The sequence below is a fragment of the Acipenser ruthenus genome, chromosome 9 (assembly GCF_902713425.1).
Source record: "Acipenser ruthenus chromosome 9, fAciRut3.2 maternal haplotype, whole genome shotgun sequence".
In the NCBI taxonomy this organism is placed as follows: domain Eukaryota; kingdom Metazoa; phylum Chordata; class Actinopteri; order Acipenseriformes; family Acipenseridae; genus Acipenser; species Acipenser ruthenus.
In genome coordinates this window covers 4,738,903-4,765,265 of record NC_081197.1, presented here as the reverse complement: position 1 = coordinate 4,765,265, position 26,363 = coordinate 4,738,903, and the positions used below count along the sequence as shown (strand labels likewise).

The 26,363-nt window shown below is 40.3% G+C and overlaps 1 protein-coding gene across 1 annotated transcript in view; it reads right to left on the bottom strand.

Moving 5' to 3' along the window:
* The window catches only part of LOC117407513 (uncharacterized), a 35,648-nt gene that overhangs the window by 7,606 nt on the left and 1,679 nt on the right, over window positions 1–26,363 (bottom strand). Inside the window, exons 2-14 of the mRNA XM_034923522.2 lie at window positions 25,350–25,437; window positions 19,866–20,359; window positions 12,921–16,113; window positions 12,740–12,787; window positions 11,274–11,392; window positions 8,989–9,118; window positions 8,377–8,519; window positions 5,203–5,329; window positions 4,560–4,595; window positions 3,722–3,843; window positions 2,993–3,119; window positions 1,539–1,684; window positions 410–536 (exon numbers count right to left, since the gene is read on the bottom strand). Coding sequence (XP_034779413.2) covers window positions 410–536; window positions 1,539–1,684; window positions 2,993–3,119; window positions 3,722–3,843; window positions 4,560–4,595; window positions 5,203–5,329; window positions 8,377–8,519; window positions 8,989–9,118; window positions 11,274–11,392; window positions 12,740–12,787; window positions 12,921–16,113; window positions 19,866–20,359; window positions 25,350–25,437 — 4,900 coding nt within the window. The remainder of the gene's footprint in view (window positions 1–409; window positions 537–1,538; window positions 1,685–2,992; window positions 3,120–3,721; window positions 3,844–4,559; window positions 4,596–5,202; window positions 5,330–8,376; window positions 8,520–8,988; window positions 9,119–11,273; window positions 11,393–12,739; window positions 12,788–12,920; window positions 16,114–19,865; window positions 20,360–25,349; window positions 25,438–26,363) is intronic.

The window sequence follows — 26,363 nt, the reverse complement described above, 5'->3', positions numbered from 1 at the left end:
AGCACCAGCACCATCTAGTGGACATCTGTGTATTTCCCGCAATACAAAAGGAAACTTAATCCTTGCATTATAAAGACGCTTTTGATGATCTAGCCAGTGGTACACATGTCTATGGCAGGCAACTGGATCTAAAGAGCAGCACATGAACAAGGTGGAAGCACAGACATCAAAAATCAAGGAAATAAAAGAAACACGAGTCATTTCAATAAGAACCATTCAGAAAACATCCTAAAAGAAGGAAAAGTAAATCTAAGCCTCATCTTTAACCTACTTTAAGAAGCTGGTTTGAATAAAGTCCTGAAATGGCTCAGCTACAAGGGAGCACCGTTTAACAGCACGGAATGATACCCCATCAATCTAATGACATCACAATCCTACAGATCAGCCATTCATCATTGCAATCACCCACCAGTCGGATGGGCCGAATGGACAGGATTGTGCTGTCTGATCCTCCCCAGTCAGACATGCTCTTGTACACTCCTTTCTCCAGGATGTACTGCTCTCCACAGAAGTGCTTCTGCCGGTACGCCACCCATCTGGAACACCAGACACACAGGTCACAAACTCCCATTGCTTCTTGTGGCACACACATGCTTTAGGTTCATTCTGAAACTCAAATATAAACGCAGCCTCTGGCTGACTGAAAGCCAGTCGCGATGGGTGAGAGCAGGGCTGATACTAGGTGCGTGGTTTCTAAGCGTTTCCAAATCCAGCACTGCACAGATGACTGATGCATTTTTATGATGCCATTGTGGATAACACACTGATGGTCACTTCTGATATACTACCAAAACGATTGAAACATGTAAAGCAGTGCCGCCCAGGCCAGCCATGCTATGGACAGTGTTATAGAAGTGTTTCTGCCTTTTTTACATAAGATATCTTTTTTGCATTAAGAGGCTTTCATTAAATGTAATACAATTTGATCATAAAAGACAACAGACAAATACTTATTGTGTCAAATGTAGGGTAATTGGTTTGAAAGCACACAAGATGAATTCAGAATGTACTACTAGTATACTCTAGACAGTGTCGACTGTCAAAGTAAAGCATACACAGCTTCACAGATAGATAAACACACATGTTCAAAGCCCTTTATTCCACAAGGTTTCTGTACTTGTTTAATTGTTAACATGCCCCCGAGATGAATAAACATGTCTTTTATACAACTGTCCCAGAGTAATTCAGCACCACAAGCCATCAAAACATCAGAGCTGAAAGCCAGATGTATTGAAGATTAAACAGCCAACGCAAGATGAATTGGGTTTGCTCAAGGCCTTATTGCCCCGCAAACCTCATAATTTTGTGGCACGCACGTTAAGAAATGGAAACAGAATGAGGCCATGAACTGAGAGTCTTACAAGAGGGAGTGCCCCGCCTTCACCGTCAAGATAAAATAAGTGGAGTCAAGCTCAACACAGCCCTACAAACACACTGCACAGCTCTAGCAAGACAGACACAAGCCATGCCCCTTGCTGCCTGATACACAGCTCTAGTAAGACAGACACAAGCCATGCCCCTTGCTGCCGGATACTCACACTCCGTTTGAAACGTGAATTGAATCTATCCCCTTTTCGAAGCCAACACTCTCCAGGTCTGGAATGTCAAGGTCTGCGATATCGGGCTTGTTTGTGTTTTTTAACTGCCCCTCTTCAAACAATGTTACTGAAGGCTCTACAAAGTCCTGACAAAAAAAGACAAAAATATTTCAAATATTAAAAGATAAAACTGATCAAAACGTTTGTGGCAACATGCGAGAGCTAAGGATGTGTAATAAAGCATAGCATGGTAGAGCATAGGTAAGCATTGTAAAGAACAGAGAGGTTTGGTAAAGCATCTTAAAAACATGTCGAATCAGGGTAAACGATGTTGAATGCATTGTATAATCATAGGGAAAGTATGGTAAAAGTAAAAGTAACTTTTATAAGGGTATCCCTTTAGGTCACACACGCTCAATTCTATACTTCTCTATTTACAGTTTCTATCGGTTTTCTATCCATGCTGTGACAAGAGGTAATGGTACATATTATTCAGACATGTCGAGCTGCCTTCAGCCAGGTAGTCCTGTCAGAAGACGCTATGGTTTTGAATTCTCTACCCCTCAATCAAGACAGCTGATTTTAAAAGGAGGACAGGCTGATGCAGCTCCTCCGAGTGGGGACTGGTCTGCTTTTCCACAACACTGGAGTCTATTTTAATGATCCAACCAGCAGTGTATAGAACGAGTGGCCTCACAGAGTCAGGCTTGCTCAGAGGCTGGCCCAACGGTAAAACATGCAGGTGCTTTTAGCCAAGTGTTCATGAATGTAGAAACAGTAATGCATTATGACGAAGAACACACTAATGGATAATAAATAGATACAAAAATATGATTCAAACTGAGAGGGTAAAAAGCGTTCCTTTATTGAGGTTGTTCACTGTTTAAATGATCAAATCCACAGTAGACTCCAGTGGTTGCTGCTTGTGCTTGATAATAACTGTGTTGTAATTACATTAGGTAACAAGGTGGTGTTCACCAGGTCATTTCCATGTCATTTCCATTCGTTACCAAGCAACAGCTGTAACCTAGTTGCTACAATGTAAATGTATGGTTAATCATGTAATCTAAAGTGCTACCGGTAAAACTCAAGACAGATACTAAGAAAGTGAAGTAGACAAACGTTTCACCCAGTGCTTTCTAAACGGTATAAATCCCTTGGTATATAAATACATGCTATAAGCCAATGAAACACATAGTTAACTGCAAAATTACCATGCAGAATCACATCACCGTGGTACACTTTATTTAAAGGTTTAAAGCACATTGAATTCTGTATAAGCTGATCGCTTCCCACAGCAAGGCGGCTATGCTTTCACTGTTTCTGTATCAGCGTTTGTCTCAAATGAGCTACTTTCAGTCTGCAAACTGGGTCATGTTGCTAACAAATGGAAATCCTGGCTCACTTTCAACTCCCTGCATACAGTTTTGCTTATACTGCAATGGAATACTTACAGCCTGTACATAGTGCAGGGACAGCACCGTGTTATTCAATCCACCCCATGCTTGCCAGTCTAAATATTCACCCTCTTCAAGCAAGTACTGCTTTCCATTATACCCTTCCGCTGTGTAGGCAACCCATCTGTAAAAATGTTTTTATTAATACACAAATAAACCATGCATAGATCAGAAAGGAGCAATTATCTTACAAGAAGTACGTTTGACTTTCTTCAAAGGTTGTTAAGTCATTGAGGATCTTTTCCCATAATATATTCCTTAACCTATTACTTAACCTATTACTTAACCTATTACTTATACATTCTAAACGTTTTCAGTCTTTTAGAAGTGTAAACATATATTCCCAGCATCCTGTTTTGAGGACAGTCAAGTTAGACGTGCCCGTAATCACAGCAGTGAAATCTCACGCTGGCTATGAAGCTCAACACATAGAAGATGGAGCTTTATCATCACTGTGGGGAGGAAAACACCAAGAAATGTATCATTTTAGGCTTCAGTTTCTAATTTTATATTGAGGCGTCATAAAAGCATCTGAAGGGCTGTGTTTGCAGAATTGACAGTTATATTTAGACTTAACTTTTGCGCTTAACAAAAGCAGGAGGACGTTATCATAACAATACAGTTAAAGAGAACATTTAAATAACAGGGAGATGCCAGTTAAAAATGCTCAAAAACAAAACAGGACACTAACGGGTTAATTAAAACCTATTGACAAGCTGGACTCACACTCCACCGATGACCCGTAGTGACCCCACTCCAATCAGTCCCTTCAGTGCCGATACATTGTGGACGTTATCAGTGACCTCTTTGGACTGTCCAGTGAAGCAGGCAAACTCGTACAGTACAATCTGTGAGGCAGAGAGGGCACTTTAACTCATAGGACTGCACTGCGAGTCCAGAAGCATCTCCTACAGACTAAAGGGGTTATTCTCAAAACCTGGCAAGTTTCCCATGCTTAATACTGTTCTGTTCATTTTCTGTTCCTGTTTTTTTTTTCCTATGCTTTATTGTAATTGCCACTGATTCACCATGCTTGCCTATCTTTTAGTGTTCACGGTGCTTTACAACAATTTGCTTTGCTGTTATCATTGTTTTCCACCGTGAACAATCTCTTTGAATTATGTTATAAGCAGCAGATCATGTTCCATACCTAATTCTAATCTCTTTTCTTAAATCCTTATCATACAATCTTCCTCATTCTTATTAACCCGGATCACACAGGATACAGTGCTGAGCACTGATAAGAATTAAACCAAAGATTTTGCATAGAGCACGTCTTCCGTCAAAACCGGTTTGCAGAGTAAGGAGAACGTGAGAAACTCAGTATGCATTTCACATCATAAAAAGACAGTCCCGGAGACTGTTCTAAAAAGGTATTGACCTTCTTAAGCAAAACTTCTTCCATTACAGCACTATAAATAACCCACTCAGGGACCTCATTAAAAGGCTCTTGGGCATCTTGTTCTTTCTTTCAAGAGCTTTTGTAAAATGTTTATTAAGACAGGACCTTGTTGGTCCTTCGAAGGGTCAGAAACACTTTCATGACAGCTTTCACCCTGCTCACCTTGGGATCCAAAGGCTTTTGTACTTTCAGGCCACCCTAAAGAGAAACATACATAAATATAAAACGTTTTCTAAAAAGCAAAGAGCCATTTGAAACAGTGTACAGTAAGCTAGCAGCTGGGTGCGTGTGGTGTGTCGGCTCTTTAACATGTTATCAATAGAGCCAGGGATGATCTATACAAGCCAGTACTGACAGGCCCTCGTTAATTAATAGTTAGAAAAACAATCTCAAAATAAGGGTGATACTTGATTCCGGGGGTGGGGGGAGGGTGGAGGAGAGTAAAGTTTTGGGACAATTTATGTAATTGAGTAAAATCCACCTTCAGACAATTTATTGAATCTCTGTTTTTTAATGCAAAATACCAGTTTTCTGAGGGATTTTTTTGTTGTTGTTGCTTAAATTGTAAGTATACCTCACCCTTTTGTCTGATCTTGGCTCTCCAACTAAAAGAAGTGCAGTCTTCCTTGATCAAGCATTCAACGGAGTGGCTTTTTAAGCAACAGTAATTATGTAATAAACAGCTGACTTCTGATAACAGGTGGATTTGACTCATATAGACAGTAGAATACCATTTACATATCAGCTAACTGTAGTAAGCAACAGAACAGGCTAATAACTCCCAAGGGTGTATATCTTCTGTTACCATTTCCAGTGGCCGCAGTGATTTCACGTGGGTGATTTCTGGTTTGCCAGCATCCTGTGAAGCTGAATCGTTTGCTTGCAGAAGGACGGAGTTTCCACTGAAATTGGTGTCATCGTAGGCAAGCCAGCTGTAGCGGGTGAAGAAAATAAAAACAGATGAGGAAAAATGCGAGCACGGGACAGTAGTGCTAATTATGGGTGTAACGAATGATCGTACATCGTGATCATTTCTTTACATGACATATCATACCGTAACAGAGATACGTATCATTTTGTATCGCAATACAAAACCAAAAGCACAACGTGGCTCATTGTAGATCTCCCAATGGTTCTTGAATGAAGAATAAGTGTGTTTTACAGCTGGTATGAATACATACTCTCCCTATCTCATTCATTTTTTTTTAAACAAATCAATAAAATGTATCACGTGATATTAATATGCATCATACAAGTAGCTCATCAGGACCATCACGTGTATTGTGATGCATATTATATCGTGATACATGTCGTGTAGGGACATTAGTGTATCGTTACACCTCTAAAGTTAATGTATTTCTGGAGTTATCTGATTTACAGCAAACACGTCACAACTACAATATTTTACTATTTACAACAAGGTCCTTATTTAATGCTTTGCATTATTCTCGAGCCAGGACAATGTTAAGGTCATTCTTAAACCAGGACAATCATTGAACAACCTGTCCAATTCTCCTCTATGTTTAGAAGGTTCTCTGCAGACCTGCCTTCCCTGCTTTTGCAAAGGCCCCTCCCCTTGCATTTTCAGTTATGTGTAATCTCATTAACCTCCTTAACCAAACAAATGGGACACTTACTGGGGCCGCCTTGCCATTGCTTTTTTTGAATTTTAAATTGTTCAAAAACGATGTCTCGGAGTGGGGATCACATGCCCTTACTGCCCTATCAGTTAGGTCACACCTATAGAATATAGAAGACCTTTTTTCTTCCAGCTACACTGGAGGCAAGTCATTCCCCTGTTCTCATCTAACTCCTTTAGGCAGCCTTCAAATGTGCGAGAGGGGCTAATGTTAGTGCATTAACAGTGGTTGCAATAACACTAGCTGCAACGCAGCATGTTTGCCTGAAACGCTTCTGAACAGAAACTGGCAATTCAGGCTCACCGGTGGTTTTGTAATGACTAAGCAGATACATTTCACTGTGACCTATTGGACCAAAAGCTTGCTCTATTTTTATCTATCAGGGTGCCACCCTTATCACAGACAAGGCCGAATGAAAAATTGATCTTTAACGTAACCTTGCCACGCTAATGCGTCCTACAAGTCTCCAGCATTAGGCACTTGGTGTAAAATAAGTCTGATAATGTAATCAATATGTAATGTCACAACTTGGAGACAGCCAATATAGTTGGTAATAATAAAGAAACAACATTGGCATACAGGAAATGACTCAATAATCTGCTGGTTGATTACACAGTAATGGAATGCAATGTTCAGTGTTATATAAAATGTGCCAAGGTATAGATTATATTACAGCAATTACTCTGTCTTGACTACCCCATGTAACTATTTTGAAGTACTACAGCAGCACTGTGTTGTGTAAGCACATAGTATGCTATTTGTTCTTAAGGAAATAAAATGGAAGTACAAACCCCCTGCACAACTGTAACTTTCTGTTCCATGTCTGCTATGAATTAACAAACCAGACGATGTTTAAACTGCATTTTGTATTATAATTGCAATTGAAAGGAAACTAAACGCTGGGCCGCTGCCCTTCATCATGGCAGTCCTATACAGAGTGTGCACTCTATTGTACTAATAGGGAGTTGCTTTGTACAGTGAGTCACCAGGAAGCCACATTCCAATTTCATTGTCTTCAGTCTTTTTTTTTTCCACTTCCTTCCAAGAACATTCCATGCATATAAACTGCCTGCACTGAGTTAGCAGATTGAAAGCCAGTTCAGAAAAGGACTGTGCCAGTCGAACACAGTCTGAACGACACAGGTGCATCTGTTACACCATTTACTACAGTGGATTAGAGAGAGCTCACAGTGGACAGTACACAGCAATGCAAATGCATAGGGAAATCACGGTAAAGACCAGAAAACCATGGCAAATAACATAGATGCCAACAGTTCCTATATGGCCGATGCATAGGAAGAAAGTCCCAATATTTACCCATAGAAAAAAAAATATATATTCTGCACAGCAGAGTCAGTAAAAACCACACGCTGTGCTCTTTGTGTGGCTGACACATCTGCTGATCACTACCTTATACAAAGGTAAGAACGCTTCATTATGTCTATTTTTACTGTCATGGTGGTCGTGTTGTGTTGACTTGGGGGGATACGTCTATTATATGATAATGAGTATTTTTTGCATATGACCCCCCCCCCCCCCCCCCCCAGAGACGAGTGTCCTGCTGAATAGTTTCCAAATGCAAATGTTGGCAAGTGTGAAATAATTGTGAATATTGTGGTTTCACCATGGTAAAGCACATTGAGTATGTACAGCAGTATAAGCAGGGAGAATGAATATTAAAGTACAAGATGTTTCTATTTACCATGGTAAAGGTTTAGAAGGGTGTCTGCTTCACGTCTGTGTTATTAGACAGTACCAGCTGAGCTGCCTTTGTTAGGGTTATATGACTGCACACTCCATTGATTCTTTGACTTGACCCTTCAGCAGCATGCTGACGGAATGGAATGAGCACGGTTCTGTTCTAAGGTGACCTCTGTGACTGTTTAACTTGGCTTAAGGGCACAGGTGCAGAAAGACTTGACCGGATCCACTTAACCGGATCCCAGTTCAGTCTGGAGTCATGTGATGTTCAGCTAAATGTTAACACATTTATTATCTCCTCACAGTAAAACTGTTTGCTGAAACACAATGCCACTCAATTTCCTGTGCTTTCTTGTTACACTATGAAAGAAATGGAAACGTGTTTAGCTCTGATAGAAATATGTTCCAAGATTTCATTAAGAAAAGACTGAACAGATCAAGTACTGCAGTAGATGAACTGGGGACTTGAAGTCAATAGCTGGACCTGCTTATACTGGCTTTTAATTTGACTTTATTTCTAGCTACTTTACAATCTATCTGAATTTGTATTTGAAGTTATATGTAAAATACTGTTCCATGTCTAGTTTCTCGTCATTGTAAAATGCATGCTGAACCATCTGTGTAACACTGGTACTCACCACCCAGACTTGACCGTGACAGAAGAAAGGTCAGGGGCAGCTCCAAGTGCTTCCAGGTCCTTGATTTCGTTTTGGAAGCTCACAGAAGTTCCTTGGATGTTGCCTTGCAGACGGCGAAGCTGAATTTCTGGAATACTGTGATTCTAACATGAAGAAGGACAAGATCAATAACCTTTTCTCACTCACTGTTTAGAATGACTCTATTTTAAAGAAAGTGCAAAGGCAGATCCAGGAAGGAGTAGTTACTGTATATTAGCTAATAGCTTTATCGACTTAACACAGTATAACTTTATAATGCTACCAACTAAACTGAATGTGTTTTTCCCCCTGTGCTGTATGCTTGTGGTGACAAGTGTTTTGTCGCCCCCATGTTCTGTTCTGGATAAGCTACATGTGGCTGCAGAGTAGGTTTTTTTCCTTGCACAGTGTAGTAAAGTCCTGCAGGCATCTCCTGCTCCATTAGCTTTACAGTTCTACTGCATGAAGAGCAATTATCAATTCAATTAAAGATGCATAAGCTTTACCATAGCCATCTGGGCTTTACAGTGCTTATCTATGCTTTATTACACTTTGCTTTTACTGTGGGGAACTGTTATAAGAGACTGTACATACCTCTACTACTCTCTTAATTGAACCAATTGCCACCGTCGTGGGAGAGCCCCCAAAGTGACTCAGCACCGTCTCCCCTTCCTGCAGAACGAGGTACTGCCCTCTGTATCGTGGTTCCGCATACAAGACCCAGCTGAAATCAACGAGATCATGAGGACTGTCAGACCGGACTTCAAACACCGTGGCTGTTTATCTGCAGAACCCAAAACGGGTCTGGAACATTCCAACTGCTTCATTTCTACAAAGCACGTGTGTCTCTGGCTGGTAACACTTTTAATACAGTGGATTTATCTGAATCCATGCCGAGTTCAAATTGAGTTGATTTGTGTAAATAGTTTTAGAAGAGTTACAGGACGTATCATTGCAACCAGCTTACTTTGTTTTGACTGCTTTTCATACTCTGATCAGTTTTTCATAGACAGCAGTGTGTATGTAGTTCATTGTCCTTTATTTCCCAGGTGTGCGTCCTTGAATGCTAGACTTCTTATTTTAGATTCCTTCCCCTTTCTCAATCTTTCTTTGTTCCGTGGTTTTTTCCCCCATTCATTTTTCTCTTGCAGATTTCTTTTCAGAGTTATTTTAAATCAAAAACAGACAGACAGGCTAGAACACCTCCAAGGAGGAAAATATACAACGAGGTCCTGTATATTGTATTGAAATTCTGCATATGCGTTGAAGTGGTACGATGTAAATTAGATGGTATTATCATCAGGCACAAACAAACACTATATATAAAATACAGACATACATATGACAAACATACATTGAAATAATGTATTAACAATACCCAGCAGCGGGACCTCTTAAGCCAAGGGTGGGATTGCCAGTGGTCATTTATGAAATATGACACATTGAGAATCATTTATCAAAGTGTTTGCAAGAAAATGCATTTGGCACCAGTCTTAAAGTAAAATAAAAAAATAATAATAATAACAATAAAAACTTCTTATGTAACAAAACTCTAACAAAACAGCCTGGAGGGTCAATGCAAAGACTATGAAGTACTGCAAAGCCTTTTGTTACTGGCTATGTAACATCATCCATCACCCATCATTCCTTTACACACCTTCACACACACACACATTACAGCACATAGCTAAAACTGTAAATTAATTAAAAAAAAATGTATGCAACTTTTTAAGTCTGAAATTCTTCTATTGATTCCCATGTAAACCATTTATTTCAGTTCACTGATGCAGAATGTGCTGTACGCTGCTGGGAACACTTTAGCTGAAAACACACAGAAGCCAGATGTGATGAAACAGCTTTTTAGAAGGATACCGTGCATTAAAATCACATGACAAACAGACAACAACTCAACGAGATCTATTTTAAGACTGTCAAATCTAAATACCGTCGCCCAACAATTTCTAAACCTGAACACTGCCTCAACAACATGGTGATTCAGAGCGAATAACAGAATGATAAGCTGCCTTCTTATCCAAGAGACAAGCTTTACACTCACCAATCCCAACCTGAACAGACGGTGACCTTCAAATGATATTGGGATACACAGTTTTGAAACAATTCATACATGTGTCCTTCATTGTCGCTAGCTCTGGGGCTACGAGAATCTCAAAGCAAATATGTGTGAATCATCATCGCCCACGATGCGAGCTTGTGGAGAAGTCAGAATTCAAAGCACGTTTTCATCCGAGGCCAAACGTTAGCTTATACAAATAGATATTCTACCTATGACATCATCAAACATGTAATTTTAATCAGCAAGGCCTTGAGGCAAGATAAAAACAGACAGAAAGGAATAAACATAAGAAATTATATTATGACCTCCCAAAGAATTCCTGCACTGGGGTCTACCATGACTGATACAGGATACCACTGCAATTGTGGAAAGCCTAATTAAACATTTTGTGTGTGTGTGTTTTTGAAGTGGGGACAGTTGTCTAGCCAGGGAAACCAAGATGTTTAGTGAACATGCCATCGGAATGGGTTTGAATTGGTCCCCCATAGCTTTCACTTTAAAATAGTTTTCTTATATTTGAAGAGAAGATGATTATCTGTTCACGATACAAAGATATTTAGGAAGCAAGCAGTCTGAGTGGGGTAAAATGAGTAACAATGGCCACGCCCCCTAGCACAGGCTTTTCATTTTTTGGTAGGCCGGATATTAAAAGGGATTGATGCATTCACCTTTTTCTGCGATTCCCAAAGAATTAGTATTTAAGTTTTTAATAAATATATTTCCAACTACTATTCAATTTGACTTTCATTCCGCACACAGTAAAAAGGTCACTCACTCATTGACAAACATTTTCATTTACACTTACCATCCTCTGACAACCTTGATGGAGACACCTTGTGGAAACATCATTGACGTGGCATCCTGGATGTTACTGAGAATTTCGTGCTTTTTTCCAGAAAAGTTAATGGCGTCATAGATGATCATCTAATAAGAGGCACAAATCGGTGCAGACACGTTACTAATAATGAATAACACAATTACAGTTGCTTATATGGCCTTTGGTCACTATGTGTATAAATGTACCATGTTAAGTTTCCTATCTATGTATCTATTTTATAATGCATAAAGTTCTGGCAGGGCAACTCCTTGAACTCCATAGAGTTCACACAGTATTAAAATTTCTAAAAATGAAATTAAAAACTTGTGACCAAAGGGGATATACAGTTATGTTTACCATGGTAAGTTTACACAGTAATTTCTAGTGTGGTTTTCTTGCAGTTATAATATTTATGCACAATTTTATGTATAATGTTTTACCATACCAGAGCCCTTCAGTCCTCTCAGTACTTTACTTGCCTAGATTTAGCATGCTTTCAGTATTCTTAATTATAAACTGCTGTGCTTTTACCATTGTAAAAGAAGGTGCATGCACAGAAGTTCATAACAGAAATAAATTGTATTTTTTTAGGTCAATGCCGTTTCTTGTGTGTTTGCAGGATATTGTTTCATAATGGGTCTTCCTTCCTTCTCACAAATTGCAAGTTAGTTTCATTGTATTTAAATTACAAACTGGCTGGTACACAGTTCCTAGTTTTCCTGCCTTGAATGTAAAATGCAATGTGTAAGCAAGTTAAAATGAAAAAAAGTTCTGTTAGCATTTACTTGTTTGTATGGACATTATTTTATGCTATGGTTTAACACCCTTGAAAATCTGGATGACAGTTTCCATAACTGCCATCATTTTACTCTGACATAACAAACTGGCATCATTTTGGGGGTTTGGTCCCTCGCCAGTGTTTTCAGTCCAATCTCCAAAATCCATACTCTGACAGAGAATGGCCAGGGTGTGTACTATAAATCTTAAAAATAAAATACATGGGAGATTAATGTGACCTCGCAGCATGTGAGCTCTTCTTTTAGGGCAGCAGTGTGGAGTAGTGGTTAGGGCTCTGGGCTCTGGACTCTTGACCGGAGGGTTGTGGGTTCAATCCCCAGTGGTGGACACTGCTGTTGTACCCTTGAGCAAGGTACTTTACCTAGATTGCTCCAATACAAACCCAACTGTATAAATGGGTAATTGTAAGTAAAATAATGTATAATGTGATATCTTGTAACAATTGTAAGTCGCCCTGGATAAGGGCGTCTGCTAAGAAATAAATAATAATAATAATAATAATGAAGAGCTACCAAAGCAATGCGAGATGAACAAATCTCAGCAAAACACACTGCTGACCTAAAATACCACTTCTCAAACCTCCTTGCAGTTCTGCAGTGCAAAACCACAGCCTTAATTCTGGTAAACCAAAGGAGTATGTTGAAAATCCAACCTACTTTACCCGGTCTTGGGTTGATCTTCAAATTCCTTGTATCAATCAGGCCCTACAAGAGAAACATGGTCAATGCATGATTTTAAAATAACACATTTATCATACCCTCTGTGTCAGTCCCAACACTGTATGGAGGGTAGGGCATGTAGTACTGTGTGTGTATTAGTGATTTAAAACCATCTTACTGTTGGCGTGCCTCCAGGTTTCGGATCAGACGCCACGCTGTTCGGAAAATCTTCTTCCGCCAAGTGTTGTTTTATAGTGGATTGTGGGACTTCCTGGTGTTTTGGGATGGATGGAATCGCTTGTAAATACTGATATATCGGGCTAACGCTGGCAGCAGAAGCTTTAAAAGGAATGTCTGAGGATCTTGATGTGTCCTGCGTGGTCTGGCATACTCCTTTGTTTTCACTCACCAGTGGTTCTGTGGAGTTATTTTCTTTTACCCTAACAAGTGGCCCAGAAGTCTCAGTCAATGCTGTACCGTCATTGCAGGTTTCCTCAAGGAGTGTTTTTTTCATCTGTGCGATTTGGTCTTCCTCTGTTGTCTGAATTGCATTGTCATCTCTCCTCATGCTGGAATCCTCAGAAGGAGAATCCACCTCAGCCCGAGATGGTTCTTCGAAACAGTCCTCATCTCTATTCGATAAACTGCTGAGCTTAAGCCTCTCGCTTACTGACTGGAGGAGAGAGAGGATGGAGAGGGCTTGGTCTTCAGCACTCTTCATTACCTCCTCCTCGTTTTCTGGAAGGTCCTCCATATTTGTATCCTCTCTAGAACTCTCCTCCTCAAATATTGGAGATAAAGAAAAAGGGTATAGCTGTTTCCTCCTGAAGTTTTGACTGAGCAGCATACCTTGTTCATAGCCAGATGCTTCTGCCTCATCTTCCTCACTAATGGCAGCAAAGCTGCCATCGACTTCATTCTTGTGAGATTCCTGCTCATCATACACATGCAGGTTAATAACAGGCAGCTCACTGCTGGAGACAAGTTCCTGTTCAGCACATCCTGGATGTGTGCTGAGAACGCTATCAGAATAGCCCAGGTCTGACTCGCCTTCTAGGACAGAAACTAAATAACTCTTAACTAAAAGGAAAGGCTGACCTTCTTCTCCATCTCTATGAGGGACCTCATGGAAATCTTGGGGTTTTGTAGACCTGTCACCGGCTTCTTCTGCTTGCCAGGCATCCTTGAGACATTTCGAGGGTGTTTCAGTGCTGGTTCCATCGCACTGGTCAGAAGTCAAAGTGATTTTATTTTCTGTGATGTCATTTGTTGTTTTTGTGCCATCGCAGATATCGTTAGCTGTGTCCGATTTCTGGGAAAGTTCTTGTGGAGCTGAAAGAATTAGTTCTGCGACTAGATTAGCTTTCGGTATTAAAGCAGTCTCGGTACTGAGGGAGGTTTTCAGCTTGGTTACGCCATTAAGCTCTCTGGTTTGGGCTTCAGTTGTAAATGGTCCACTAACTTCTTGAGCAACATCAGTAACTTGACCTGGGTGTTCCTTCACATTAGTTGTCACAACTGAATGGATTTCCTCTATGGGAAACCTTTGTGGTATGTCGACAGTTTCCTCTTGAGTGACTTTAGGCAAACAGTGGCTATGTTGCTCACTGGATACAGTGACTTTGGCTAACTGGAAAACTTCATTGACTATTTCTGTGGCTTTTCTAGATATGGTTGCATTGAAATCCCTGTTCATTTCTGTCTCTGTTGCGTGTAATTTATCTTCATTGTCTTTAAATGACACATTGACTGGTTGCTCTTCTGTTACAGTGTCCTGCCCTAATGTTATACCAGTGTTAACCCTTTCAGAAATGGATGTCATTGGTTTGCTGTTCTGAGTGAGGTTGTCCGCTTGCCTTTCACTATCATTAGATTCAATAGAGCTTTGGTGATACCTATACAAGGCAGATTCCACACATACAGAAATGTTGGGCTTAGTGTGAATGTCTGAATCAAGCAGGGATTCATAATGTGAATACGCTACGGTCTGTTTCATTTCTGTTGGAGTGCTAGATGTAGATGGTGTGTTTGTTTGAGTAGGTGATGCTGCTGAGTTCAAGTCCAATCTGAGACTGCTTTCATTTACCTTCCCTGTAGGAGTCTCTATACTTTGGCCTCTTGGTTCAGCTGATTTCAGTACACTACTTAAATCCTCTGAATTAACATTCAGCAGATCTGCATTCTCGGATTCAGAGGCGTCTAGTTTCTGGAGAGCTGCAGAGGCGTTCCTCAGGATATTTTGAACCATCTGCCTCGACTCTGATTGCAAGGCATGTATATTAATATCTGCCTCTGCTGTTTCTTGCTTCCTTGCTGGGATCGGTTTACTTTCATTTTCCTTTAGAGCACTGTGTTCTTGTCCCACGGTTTCAACAGACCTAGCACCTGGTATTAGTATTTCCTTGATGTCGGTTTCCTGAGCTTCAGGTAATGAAATATTATACCGAAACACTGGGTTGTTCTGGTAACCAGGAGAAGCTATGGACATGCTGTGAGCAGCCGGTTGGTATGTGTGTTCAGTTCCCTGGGGTCGTTCAGCTTGGCTGTGGAGCACAGCGTTGGCCTCTGTAAGTGACCTTGCGATGTCCTTTTGGTGGGATAGAATTTCTGCTTGCTCAGTTTGTCCGTCTGTTGCCTCGTTGAAAATCCCTGACATCGGCTTGGCAGTTTCCTTGTCAGAGTTACCTGCAACATCCCTTTGGGTCTCATTAGCGGCTGGTGACAGCACGCCTTCTGAGGACAAGTGCATATCATTCCCTTCCTTAGCTGCAGCTGCTAAGGATGCTAAAGCACTGCTGGAATCAGAGATCATGTCCATGTCTGCTGAGGTATGCTGCTTGGCAAGCTGTTCATTAACTGGCAGTGTATTTTGCTTGCTCTCGTGTAGTCCTGGACGTGGTTGATTATGGGGGTCAGTGTCAATGTATGCTCCGTTTTGTTTCAAAGATCTGATTGGTCCCTCAGGTTGGCTGTCCGTATTGCTATAGTCCTCTGGTTCTGACCCAAGCCTGGCGTGAGGAGAGGCTGTCCCTGGGTTCCTACCATGTAGACTCTCAGCGCTCTCCACATTTGTCTGTCCAGTTAGCTGGAAGCTGCTCGCCTCTCCAGCAGTTCCTGAGATGCCTGTGTGCTCGCTGTTCATGCTCTGAATGATGCCATCTTCCAATACTTCCGGTATAGGAGACGCCACTTGAGGCAGCTGTTTCCTCATCAGCTTTTTCATCTTTCTCAAGCCTCGATAGGTTGCATAGGTGACGGCGGACGGACAAGACAGATCGTGGCTCTGAGCAGCTGTGCTGGAGGTTGGCTCTTCAACAGCTGCTTCACCAGATACTAAATGATTGCCATTGCTGTAGCTTTGATCCAGCTGCCTGTTGACAATAAAAAAAACAAAAAAAATCAATAAATGAAAAAAAAGAAAATGGCCCTCGTATTCAGCAATTTCATTAAATATTTATCATCAACTATTAAACAAATGCTTTACTGATCCTTTGCAGAGATGCTGTAATCGGTTCAGTGCCACTGGTCTTTATGTTAAATAAAATATGCAATACTTTTTTCTAAGTATTCCCCCTGCCTGGAAGTCAGTGCGACTTTTCCATTCAATTTCCCATTACTCCTTTATTGCAGTAATTAGCAAACCCAGCACCATGTGTTCCTCTCTATAAAACTCAGAATAGCATTGTCTTGTTTCCTTCTGCTAATAATCCTTTTTAGCAATTCAAAATGTGCTAATAGTAATTGTAATACATAGTTAACGTTGGGGATTTTCATCTCTTGGTGTTCCGATACTTTTTAAATTTTTTAATTTTTTTTTATTTAATAGTACACAACAATAACTGCAAGCTTTATCGTGCCACAGGACGTCTGAATTCAGCTGCAGTGGATTCGAAAACACACTCATTTACTGTATATGACGTTTTTCATTTGTTTGCCATTCCTTATATTAAATCCTTTATCTTCCTTTCTTATCACTGCTCTGTTGCTAAGAGTCAAATCAAGGTAAACTCATTATCTGCTCTCTTTGTAATTAATATGGTTGTTTTGATTGTATGGAGTGCCTAAAACAAACAAAAAAAAAAAATCAGAAGTGAATGACAGAAACCCTTTGGTCTTTTTAATTGATTCCTTTTCCAGTTTAACTGAAAACCTCTGGATTTGCACACAGAAATCTGTCAGAAAGCTGTGCACGTCTCAAAGAAACCACAGTAAACAAATTCACTGTAGTTAACTGGTAGTCAACTGAAAGACAATTAGTTTTCTAATGCTAATGTGGTTTAATAAGAAGTGGTTGACAGTAAATGGCATTTGGCATTTTGAATGGACATCAGATGAAGACATTTTTAATGTGATCAACAACTCTGTGGATGAATCTGTTCTTCAAATCAGTGTTCAAACAACGGTGCTCAATATCAGAGGATTATTTCACAGGGAATTCACTTTTTGTTTCAGCATTTTCTTAATAATACATCATTCAATGGTCATCGGCTATTGGTTTAGTTCATTGACATCAAGGAAGTGTGGGCAACTTGCAGTTAAAGTCACTTCTGTACCCTATGCAGCCTGGCAGCATTAACACCTACCTCTCTCACTTCCTCTTTACAAGAGGAAACGTGGAAAATGTAGTTCATTAGATTGTACAGCATAAAAACTCTATAATAACACAGCCTTATTGCAACGGATGCAGCTCAGTGGTAGAGCCCTACAGCGGACCAATGTCATTGTTCTGTGTCACTACAATAGTTCTGACAATCCTGTATCATGAACTGTATCTCTTCATTATATTTTTCTTCGTTGTCCACTGTAATTATCACTGTGAATCATCATTGTTTCCTTTGGTTAGACTGGGAAAGGCAAATGCTGGCTCCTCCCCTCTGACTGCCTGCCAGTTCCACACCTCGGTTCAGCAGTCTGCAGCCCACACTGTCAACTAATGAATCGTCTACCTCCCCACCCTGAGAGAAACTACATGCTTGCACAGGGAAAAGTGAATTCTCCAATATACAAGATTTGATTCAGGGCCTTTATCCAGCCTAACAGCACAGCAATGAGCAGCAAAAAGTAACTTGCTGTAGAAAAAATACCTTTCCACAGCATGAATTATGACTGCCAAGACTTGGAAGAAAACTGCACATTTCAGAACCACGCTGTTGTCACTTCCCTTCTAAGTTTATCTCGGTATTTTTGCACTGTATTTGCAGTTTTCCCATGGTTATACGATGCATTTACCATAGTTAACCCTGGTCTGCCAAGTTTATTAATATGCTTCACCATACCTCGTTATTTTTTGCAATGCTTTCCTATGCTTTAACTATGCTTTATTACACTTTGCCGTGCGTTTACTATGGTGCACTTCTACAAGGGTTATTTTCAAAATTAGGGATTATATTAAAAAAACAAGTTTATTTGCACCCTACTAAATTTGACTTTGATTTTTTGTAAAGGTTAACTTGATTGATCATGAAAGAATTAGGACACAATCATGATATATTAGCGACACGCTTATTGAATTGATATTGTTTCATTTTTGTTAATTCAGTCAAGTATTTTAAAACGTATTACATTTAAGATTTTTTTTCCACCAGAGGTCATGTTTTTGTGGCTGTGACCAAATTTAAAACAAATCAGACAAAACCTGGAAAAATGCAAAACGGGCCCTTGAAAGATAGTTGTCTTTATCTGTGCCTGAATTAAACACATTTTCTGAAAATCTGACTGAGTTGATACAGACCAGCGGACAAAGGTTATTTGGATTAATTTTAGGAACTGTGGGTGTTTTACTTTAATAATAACAGTTTTTTGTAATGCATTCCAAACAGTTAAAAGTAACTTAGCATATGTCTCTCTCTCTCTCTCTCTCTCTCTGCTATAAATAGGATGATTGTTCAGCCTATTTCCTTGCAACAGCCTGCTTCCCATTTGACAAGCTTCTCTTACTTCTTACTATCAGTGTTGATTACAAAATAAGCTCTGAAAAATACAATTACTAAAAACCAAAAAACAGACGCCCTATTCATAATATAGGGTATTCATTGATCAACCTTGCCTATCATTCCAACTTTCAGATAGTTCTGTGATAGACACTTTGATTTTTGGTTTTGTCTGCAGTGGCCAAACATATTATATATATTAGCTAATCTTTTATGGTTGGCATTCCTAAAATTCAAAGTCATTGTCAAGCCTGTACCTGACACTGTTAACAACGATGTGCATGTATAAAACATATCAACCAATCAATCAAAGAATCAATCCATCCACGTCTGTGTTCTGCTGGAAGTAATGTGGAATGAAGAGAAGCCTTAAACAGCATCTGAGCTCACAGCCTTCTGTTTGGTGTGTGACTTGTGATGGAACATCGACAGTGGCCTCTTTTGTATCAAATAACAATAACCCAATACATTGTGAAACAGCAGTGAAGGAGAGGGGGCATTGAGTTTCTTACATTGGATTTGTATGAAGAATAATATCAGTAATAATATATATATATATATATTATTCTGCATACAAATCCATATGGAATTTCTTTTGAGGTCTTGACAGGCAAACAGTTTGAAATGCTACAGTTATTAAATGTACCCTTCTGGTATTAAAGGTAGAACTGACTGAAGACAAAGTTAGCATCCTGTCAACTTTTTTTTTTTTCTTTGCAAAGATGTAGCGTATTGCTAGAACATGCTCTGTTCGAGGTCATAGGCAAAGTTAATGGTGTCTGTTTACATTTCCATTGTATTTTAAATGCAGTTAGTAATGTCAATCAATCACCAGCAGGGTGACAATATTTTATTTGCTGCTGTTCTGGTCATTAAACCCGTTTACCTTGGATGAATAAACTTTTTATCAAAAACAATGAATTTAATGAGGACTGATTAACCTTACAGTTAATATTCATTATTTGTGCCCAAACAGCTGTGATTTATCTGATGTGGAACTGCACAAAGAGAAAGCCAGACACAAGTACAGCAATAAAGACGTAGAGCTCAGTAAATGTACTTATAGGATATCTGGACATGAAAAGTTAGAATTTAAAAGCCTCTGACTGTGTTCTTATTTGTGACTGACAGTAAAGCAAGACCTACAAAACAAGTCCCTTAGACAAAAAAATGGAATTCTACTTTGAACTTACAGTGAGTCTGAAGTCCACCCGTTCTGTTTGTTTGGTTCATGCAATCCAGGTGGAAGCTGGACTGGGCTTTGCTGAGATGCTGCCTCTTTGTCAGTTCCCAGATGGTCCTGTGCTTTCTCCACTCTTTGCCTCTCTGACTTCGGCTGGGACTGGCTCTCTGCTGCTCCCAGCTTCTCACTGGGGTCCCTCAGTGTTCCATTCTGCTGTCCTTCTGATGGCATCCCTTTCAGGTTCTGATCGGCATCTTGTGTCACGCCAGCCCCCTGCTGAGCAGAGCTCTTGGGATCCTCTGAATCAGACTTTGATGACAAATTAAACAGGCTGCTGAGCTTTTTGAAAAACACATCTAAAGGCGGCGCATCCCCAGCCTGTTTGGTTACAGGAGGAGCAGCAGCAGCAGCAGAGGCGGGGAGAGGCAGGCTGGCTGGATCCTCTGATTGGAACCTGACTTCATCCTTTGGGGATGTGTTCTTTATATCCGTGCCTTGGAAACCCTTAGAAAGAGTATGAAAAGAAAAAAAAAATAATCAGCGGTCTGTTAACTTTCTCGCCACACAACGCGACAGCGCTCCGTAGAGCTCCACAGTTTCCCGAGGCTTGTCTGCACCAGAAGCAAACACACAGTGCCGGCACTCAAATGCAAATCTGCCTGGAAAGCTGACAGCTGTTTTATTCCCCCACCCCCAATGCTGCCTCCACCAGCGTTAACCCTTTCTCTCCTGCACAAGCAAGAAGCTTCTAAGCAGAGCCTGTATGCACATCCTTTAAGGTATTTATAGTGGGCTGATCCACTGAGATGCAACATCTCCTGTCCTGGGAGATACGCTGTACCAAATCACAGAGGTTAGGAGCATTGGGAATGCAAGATGATAAGGTTTTCTGTTTGTGTGTTGGAATCTAACCCTTGCATCCCCCTGTACACCCCTCAGCTAGTCCTGCACTTCTACAAACAAAGCCCTGACCCTGACACCACACTGAGAAAAGGGTTCTTGACCATGTAAATGCAAAGGCACTGTTGTTACAGAGGAACAAAACAGCTTTATGTATAACAATAGCAATATTACAGTTAGAAAGAACAATAATTGAACTGCCTCTTCCTGCAAGTAACTTGTTTCAGTAGTTCAGGACAAACCCCCAAAACACAGAATTTGAGAACAGTGATGTTTTGTATTGATGATTATGGTATGATACAGATGAGTCATTTGGCCTCTAACCCGCTTAGTTTGAGGGCTCACCGAGGCGGTGGCGATTGGGGGAGGTGGAAGGATGGGAATCAGTTGCACATGACGAGGGGTACTTTTCTGGTGTATTTCTAATCTCCTGATTGGTTAGTTGAATGTGGGGCAGTCTTTCCTCTTGAACTAAAGTTATTCACTTATTTCTTCCTTTAAATATAGAATATATGGGAAAGCCTTTAGGTTAATTTTCAAAGCTTTTTATTCTAAAGTGTAAATTACTCAATTTATAAATGCCCCTTTATAGTAAACAAATGTACTTAACTGTACTTCAATATCTGAAGTATTTATTTCTAGGTTTCTAACTAACTTTTTTGAATTATTATTATTTATTTATTTTATTTTGCAGTTAAAGGCTTTGGAAATCCACCCCATTGAATAACTATTGAATATGTCTGCGTACTATTGTACAAAAACAAAGTCTAACATCGATCTTGACATGCATATCTTTGATACGGTTAAGATATATTTGAAATGTTCACCACCACATGGGTCATACTAATGTATTAACAGCTGCTCCCAGCCACAGCTTTACAAACCTGCCCACATTATATGCTGACACCCACGGCCCTTACTGTAAACCAAAGCCTACCTCCCAATGGACTCTCTCGTTACTTCCTCTTTCAAGAGTCTGATATTCTACACTGCTTTGACTGCACGGGGCACAGAAACACTTTGTTGTTGGTTTTTTTTCCCCCAGCGAACTTTAACACCAGGTGATGTTTGAAGAGGATGCTTTTTGTTTGGCAACATTTCAAAGGGCTCCGGCTGCACAGCACAGCATGTCACCACTGACATTTACAAGAGCAATCGGCTGCTCTATATAGATTTCATTGACTCTTTTTATTCAAGCAACTGTATGCTAGATGCTGTTGTGTGGACAGGTTCATGTATGTTTTCAATGCAATCTCTAACAGTGTGGTTACATTTTGGAATCAGTTTCATTAACTGCATGTGAATTGAAGCCAAATAATGCATGACCATCTGATGAATCCATGGGAGGTTCATAAACAAGCTCTCACAGTACACAGTACAAATTCTTCAAGACTTGCAACATTCCTTCAGAACTAATCAACCAATGACAATATAACTGATAATGCAAGACTCTTCTGTTTGTTAATTCAGTTTTCTTTTAACCAACACAAATAAAACCTTTAATATTCAAGTGCTTTTCTGTTGACCTATTTCGTTTTTTTACACGCTTTCAGACACGACACACAATTCCAGACTGTTCGTGCAGGACTCGCCACTGGTTTATACATAACCAATTAAATCTATTTAAAAACCCAGAGAAATGTAAAGGGTACAAAATACAGAGCAGGCAGACTGACAAGAAGTAGTCTGGGTAGCGCAACTTCCATGACACTTCCTGTAACAAACTAGAAACGCTTTTGAAAGCTTTCCTTCCTTTGCAAGATGTTGGATATAATAATTTTTTGAAAAAAGGCTTTCGATGCTTGCTTATGCTTAAAAAAAAGATTCCAAAACATAGAAGTGTGAAGCTCACAGATGTCTCTGAACAACAATGAATACAGGGTTGGCTTCAGAGCTAAACAGATTCCCTTCCTCCACGTTTCAATCATTTATACAGAATACGGTGCATTTATACAATACCGTGCTTTCATGTGTGCCAGTGTTTGCTTGTGCTCTCCTCCACTGGGGATTTCAAAAGAGCTCTCTCAGTAAACCTAGTTAGGCAGTCTGGACTGAAGGACTGAAGTGCTTTCGGCTATACTGCAAACCCCAATACACACACTCACACACGAGTGGAAACATGTGCGCATCAACATGCACACAAATAACCAGTTAAAGGGCCACGTGAATCTGTACACGGCATACATGCACACACCTGTGAAGTTACACAAAGGTGCACATGCACATTCTGGTATCACTCTGTGGTTTATAAACTACTTATAAAGCATTAAGGGTGCTGGTGAATTCAAAGGACTGGGATGTATTTTACTGGCATGTTCACTCCATATAGCTCTAAATGAGTGTGTCTATGTGACAAGGTGAGTGGTCCCATCACACATTACAGTGGCACAGGCTTGCAGGTTGCAGTGAAGTCTGCTCTGTGGGCAGCATGGGTTAGGGGAAGCCTGTGCTGGGCTGCCCACTCCTCCTCTCTCTGAAATAAAAGCCTGCGCCCCATGATCATGTGCGGAGAAATAATTGATTATTGTTGTAACTGTTGACTAAAGTGTGTGTATTTAAAGCGGCCAGTCTCGTGGGCACGTACGCACAGCAGCCTGTATACTCAAGGATTAAGTAAATCCTCATGCACACGCCAATTAGTGGTGATTGGTAAACTTACCACCAGCTGACAAATTAAAGGACTGGTCAGTCACGTAATCGGACTGGGGGACTTATTCTGGGTTGGAAGGCTGCAGGGTCAGTTTGTGAAGAAAGCTGTTCAAGTTCTGACAGCTGTTAGAGAATCTGTATCGGGGGAAGCGGTAACAATTATATTATTTTGTGTCTGCAACCAATAAGCACTTGGCTTCATTCCCTTGTTCCTGTGTTTCCTGTTTTTCCTGTGTGTTCGTGGGCTGCTCTGTCACACCACTAAAAACATATCACCAAAACTAAACCAAAATCATAAATGGAGACCGTAATCACAACAAAATGGTCGAAGACCAAAATTAAGTTGCCTGCTTTTGTTGTTAATGTTAATGAATACATCCACACCTCTGAGTACACTCAGCGCTGTTCCCAATATTGAGTTTGCTGTAGCAGGGAAAGTACGAGGCACACAGAACCGAGCAGGGGGATCAGGGGAGTATGAACTGGGAAGTGTGCAGTCGAGTGCAGTGCGGTGATTACCAGAAATCTATTTATTGCCTGTTTAGTGGAAAACCTGTGGCTTCAGGCCAGAACTTCGCAGCACAGAGAGAGCCTCTGCATGTGATGGCTTATTGTACTAAACTATATGGCTATATATGGAACTGCTGCATTGACCTAACAAATAGAAACCTGGTATAATTGTCATAACCTGTTTGTGGCGTCCGGACAGCAACAAGAAATACACAGGGCAACAACAGGTTGAGGGAACATGTATCACATAAAGGTAAACATTATCTGTCCATCAGTTAGCCAGTCTGAAACTTTCAAATTCATAAATACAGTGGAAACTGCTTAATGGGATAACTGGGTAATTACATCAACTGCAAAACTACAAAGCAATTTTCTTTGTCAGTTCACCAAGTGCAAACTATGCTGCTTTATTGATTCAACTATGTGATTAGATTAAGCGTTTGTTTTTTATTACACCTCACTGGGTGATATTGACGAGTTCTTATCATATAGGAATACGTTACCAGCTCTGCCATGTCCCTGGTTGCTTTCAGTTTACATTCTATTGAGAACAGACTTCATAACAAAGTCGTGAAACTACTCAAACAAATGGTAGGGAATGACTCGGCTCATATTTGTTTCTTGCATGTCCTTAAACATGAAAAGGTTTGTGTTTCGCCTTTTTTTTTTTAATCTCACTTATTTTTCCCTACAGCAAAAAATGTACGGTATTGTGACGGAAGTACGTTTTCTTTATGCGTGCGGCAACATCTGACAGTATCAGAGCTAACCAATGCTTTAATACCCCCTTTCTTACTACTTTGCGTTTATGAAGAGCTTTTGTCATGTTATGTAATTGTTCCACCTTGCCTTTTTATGATGCCTGCAATTATTGAGAGTGGCTCTGTGTTCTGATGCTGCAGTACTGAGCTATTATTATCATTGCTCTCTATATCTGCCTTTAGCTGGCTTTCAGCTTGACTGGGGAATTCTAACTGCTGAGCACCGGACAGAGTAGCTCATTCCACTGAAACCATGGACCACATTTTCCAAGCATTTACTCCACTCTTTAATTCTCATTTTTTTAAAAGTGGTAAAACGCCTGTTAGTTTTACAAAACTAGAACCAAGAAATATACTCCAAGCTCTCTTAAGCACCCAGAAGGTATTAGCTTCTCATTTTTATAACCCTAACATTACTTCTTCTCCTTTCAGAAAATAGGAGTTCATTGAAGACTGGAGAAAAAGCTTTGAAAATACGGCCCCATGTGTCTACATATAGAGAGAGGGTGAGTGTGTGGGAAAGGCTAAATTGTCACATGACTTGAATGGAATAAGGAAGTCTGTTCACAGAGTTCTAAAGAAACTCTGCATGCAGTGTGCCAAGTCCCCTGAGGGCACCTACTCTAGGGTAAAGACTGCTAGGAATCTGTACAGTAAACAATCCTGCGATGTACCTGTGATAAATCAGCCTGCAACTCCTCGGAAAGGGGTTCTTCTTTGGTCTCACTGGGGCTGATTATCTCATTTTCTTTGTTCTCCGAACTGCAAAAAAACAAAGTTTGTTCAGATTTTTTCACGTTTGGCAAAATGCATACAAGGGAAGGCACACCATAATGCCTGGTTTCACTCCAATGGTCCACATAGACCGACAGGTACTGTAGGACGAGCAAAATGACAGATGGGAATATTCCAGGTGTTGCAAGATCTGTGACTAACACTCTGACAGCTACACTTATCACATATAACACCTAACAAGGTGTTAGCGTTGTGTCATTTAATATTAACTAGGGAAGTAATGTTAAAACTTTACAATGCATTAGTAAAACCTCAACTAGAATATTGTGTTCAGTTCTGGTCACCTCGCTACAAAAAGGATATTGCTGCTCTAAAAGAGTGCAAAGAAGAGCGACCAGAATTATCCCGGGTTTAAAAGGCATGTCATATGCAAACATGCTAAAATAATTGAATCTATTCAGTCTTGAACAATGAAGACTACGCGGCGATCTGATTCAAGGATTCAAAATTCTAAAACGTATTAACAATGTCAACCCAAGGGACTTTTTTGACCTTAAAAAAGAAACAAGGACCAGGGATCACAAATGGAGATTAGATAAAAGGGCATTCAAAACAGAAAATAGGAGGCACTTTTTTACACAGAGAATTGTGGGAGTCTGGAACCAACTCCCCAGAATTGTTGTTGAAGCTGACACCCTGGGATCCTTCAAGAAGCTGCTTGATGAGATTCTGGGATCAACAAGCTACTAACAACCAAATGAGCAATATGGGGGGGGCCAAATGGCCTTCTCTTGTTTGTAAACTTTCTTATGTTCTTATGTCTGTTCTGTTTTGCAGAGATATAACAGAGGTTGAAGGAGTCACGTATAACCTCCTACTGTTGCATGCTGTAGCAAGTGCTAGTGTTTTGTCTAACAGTGACAGGATGGTACTGGCAAGCTGGTTTCACACTG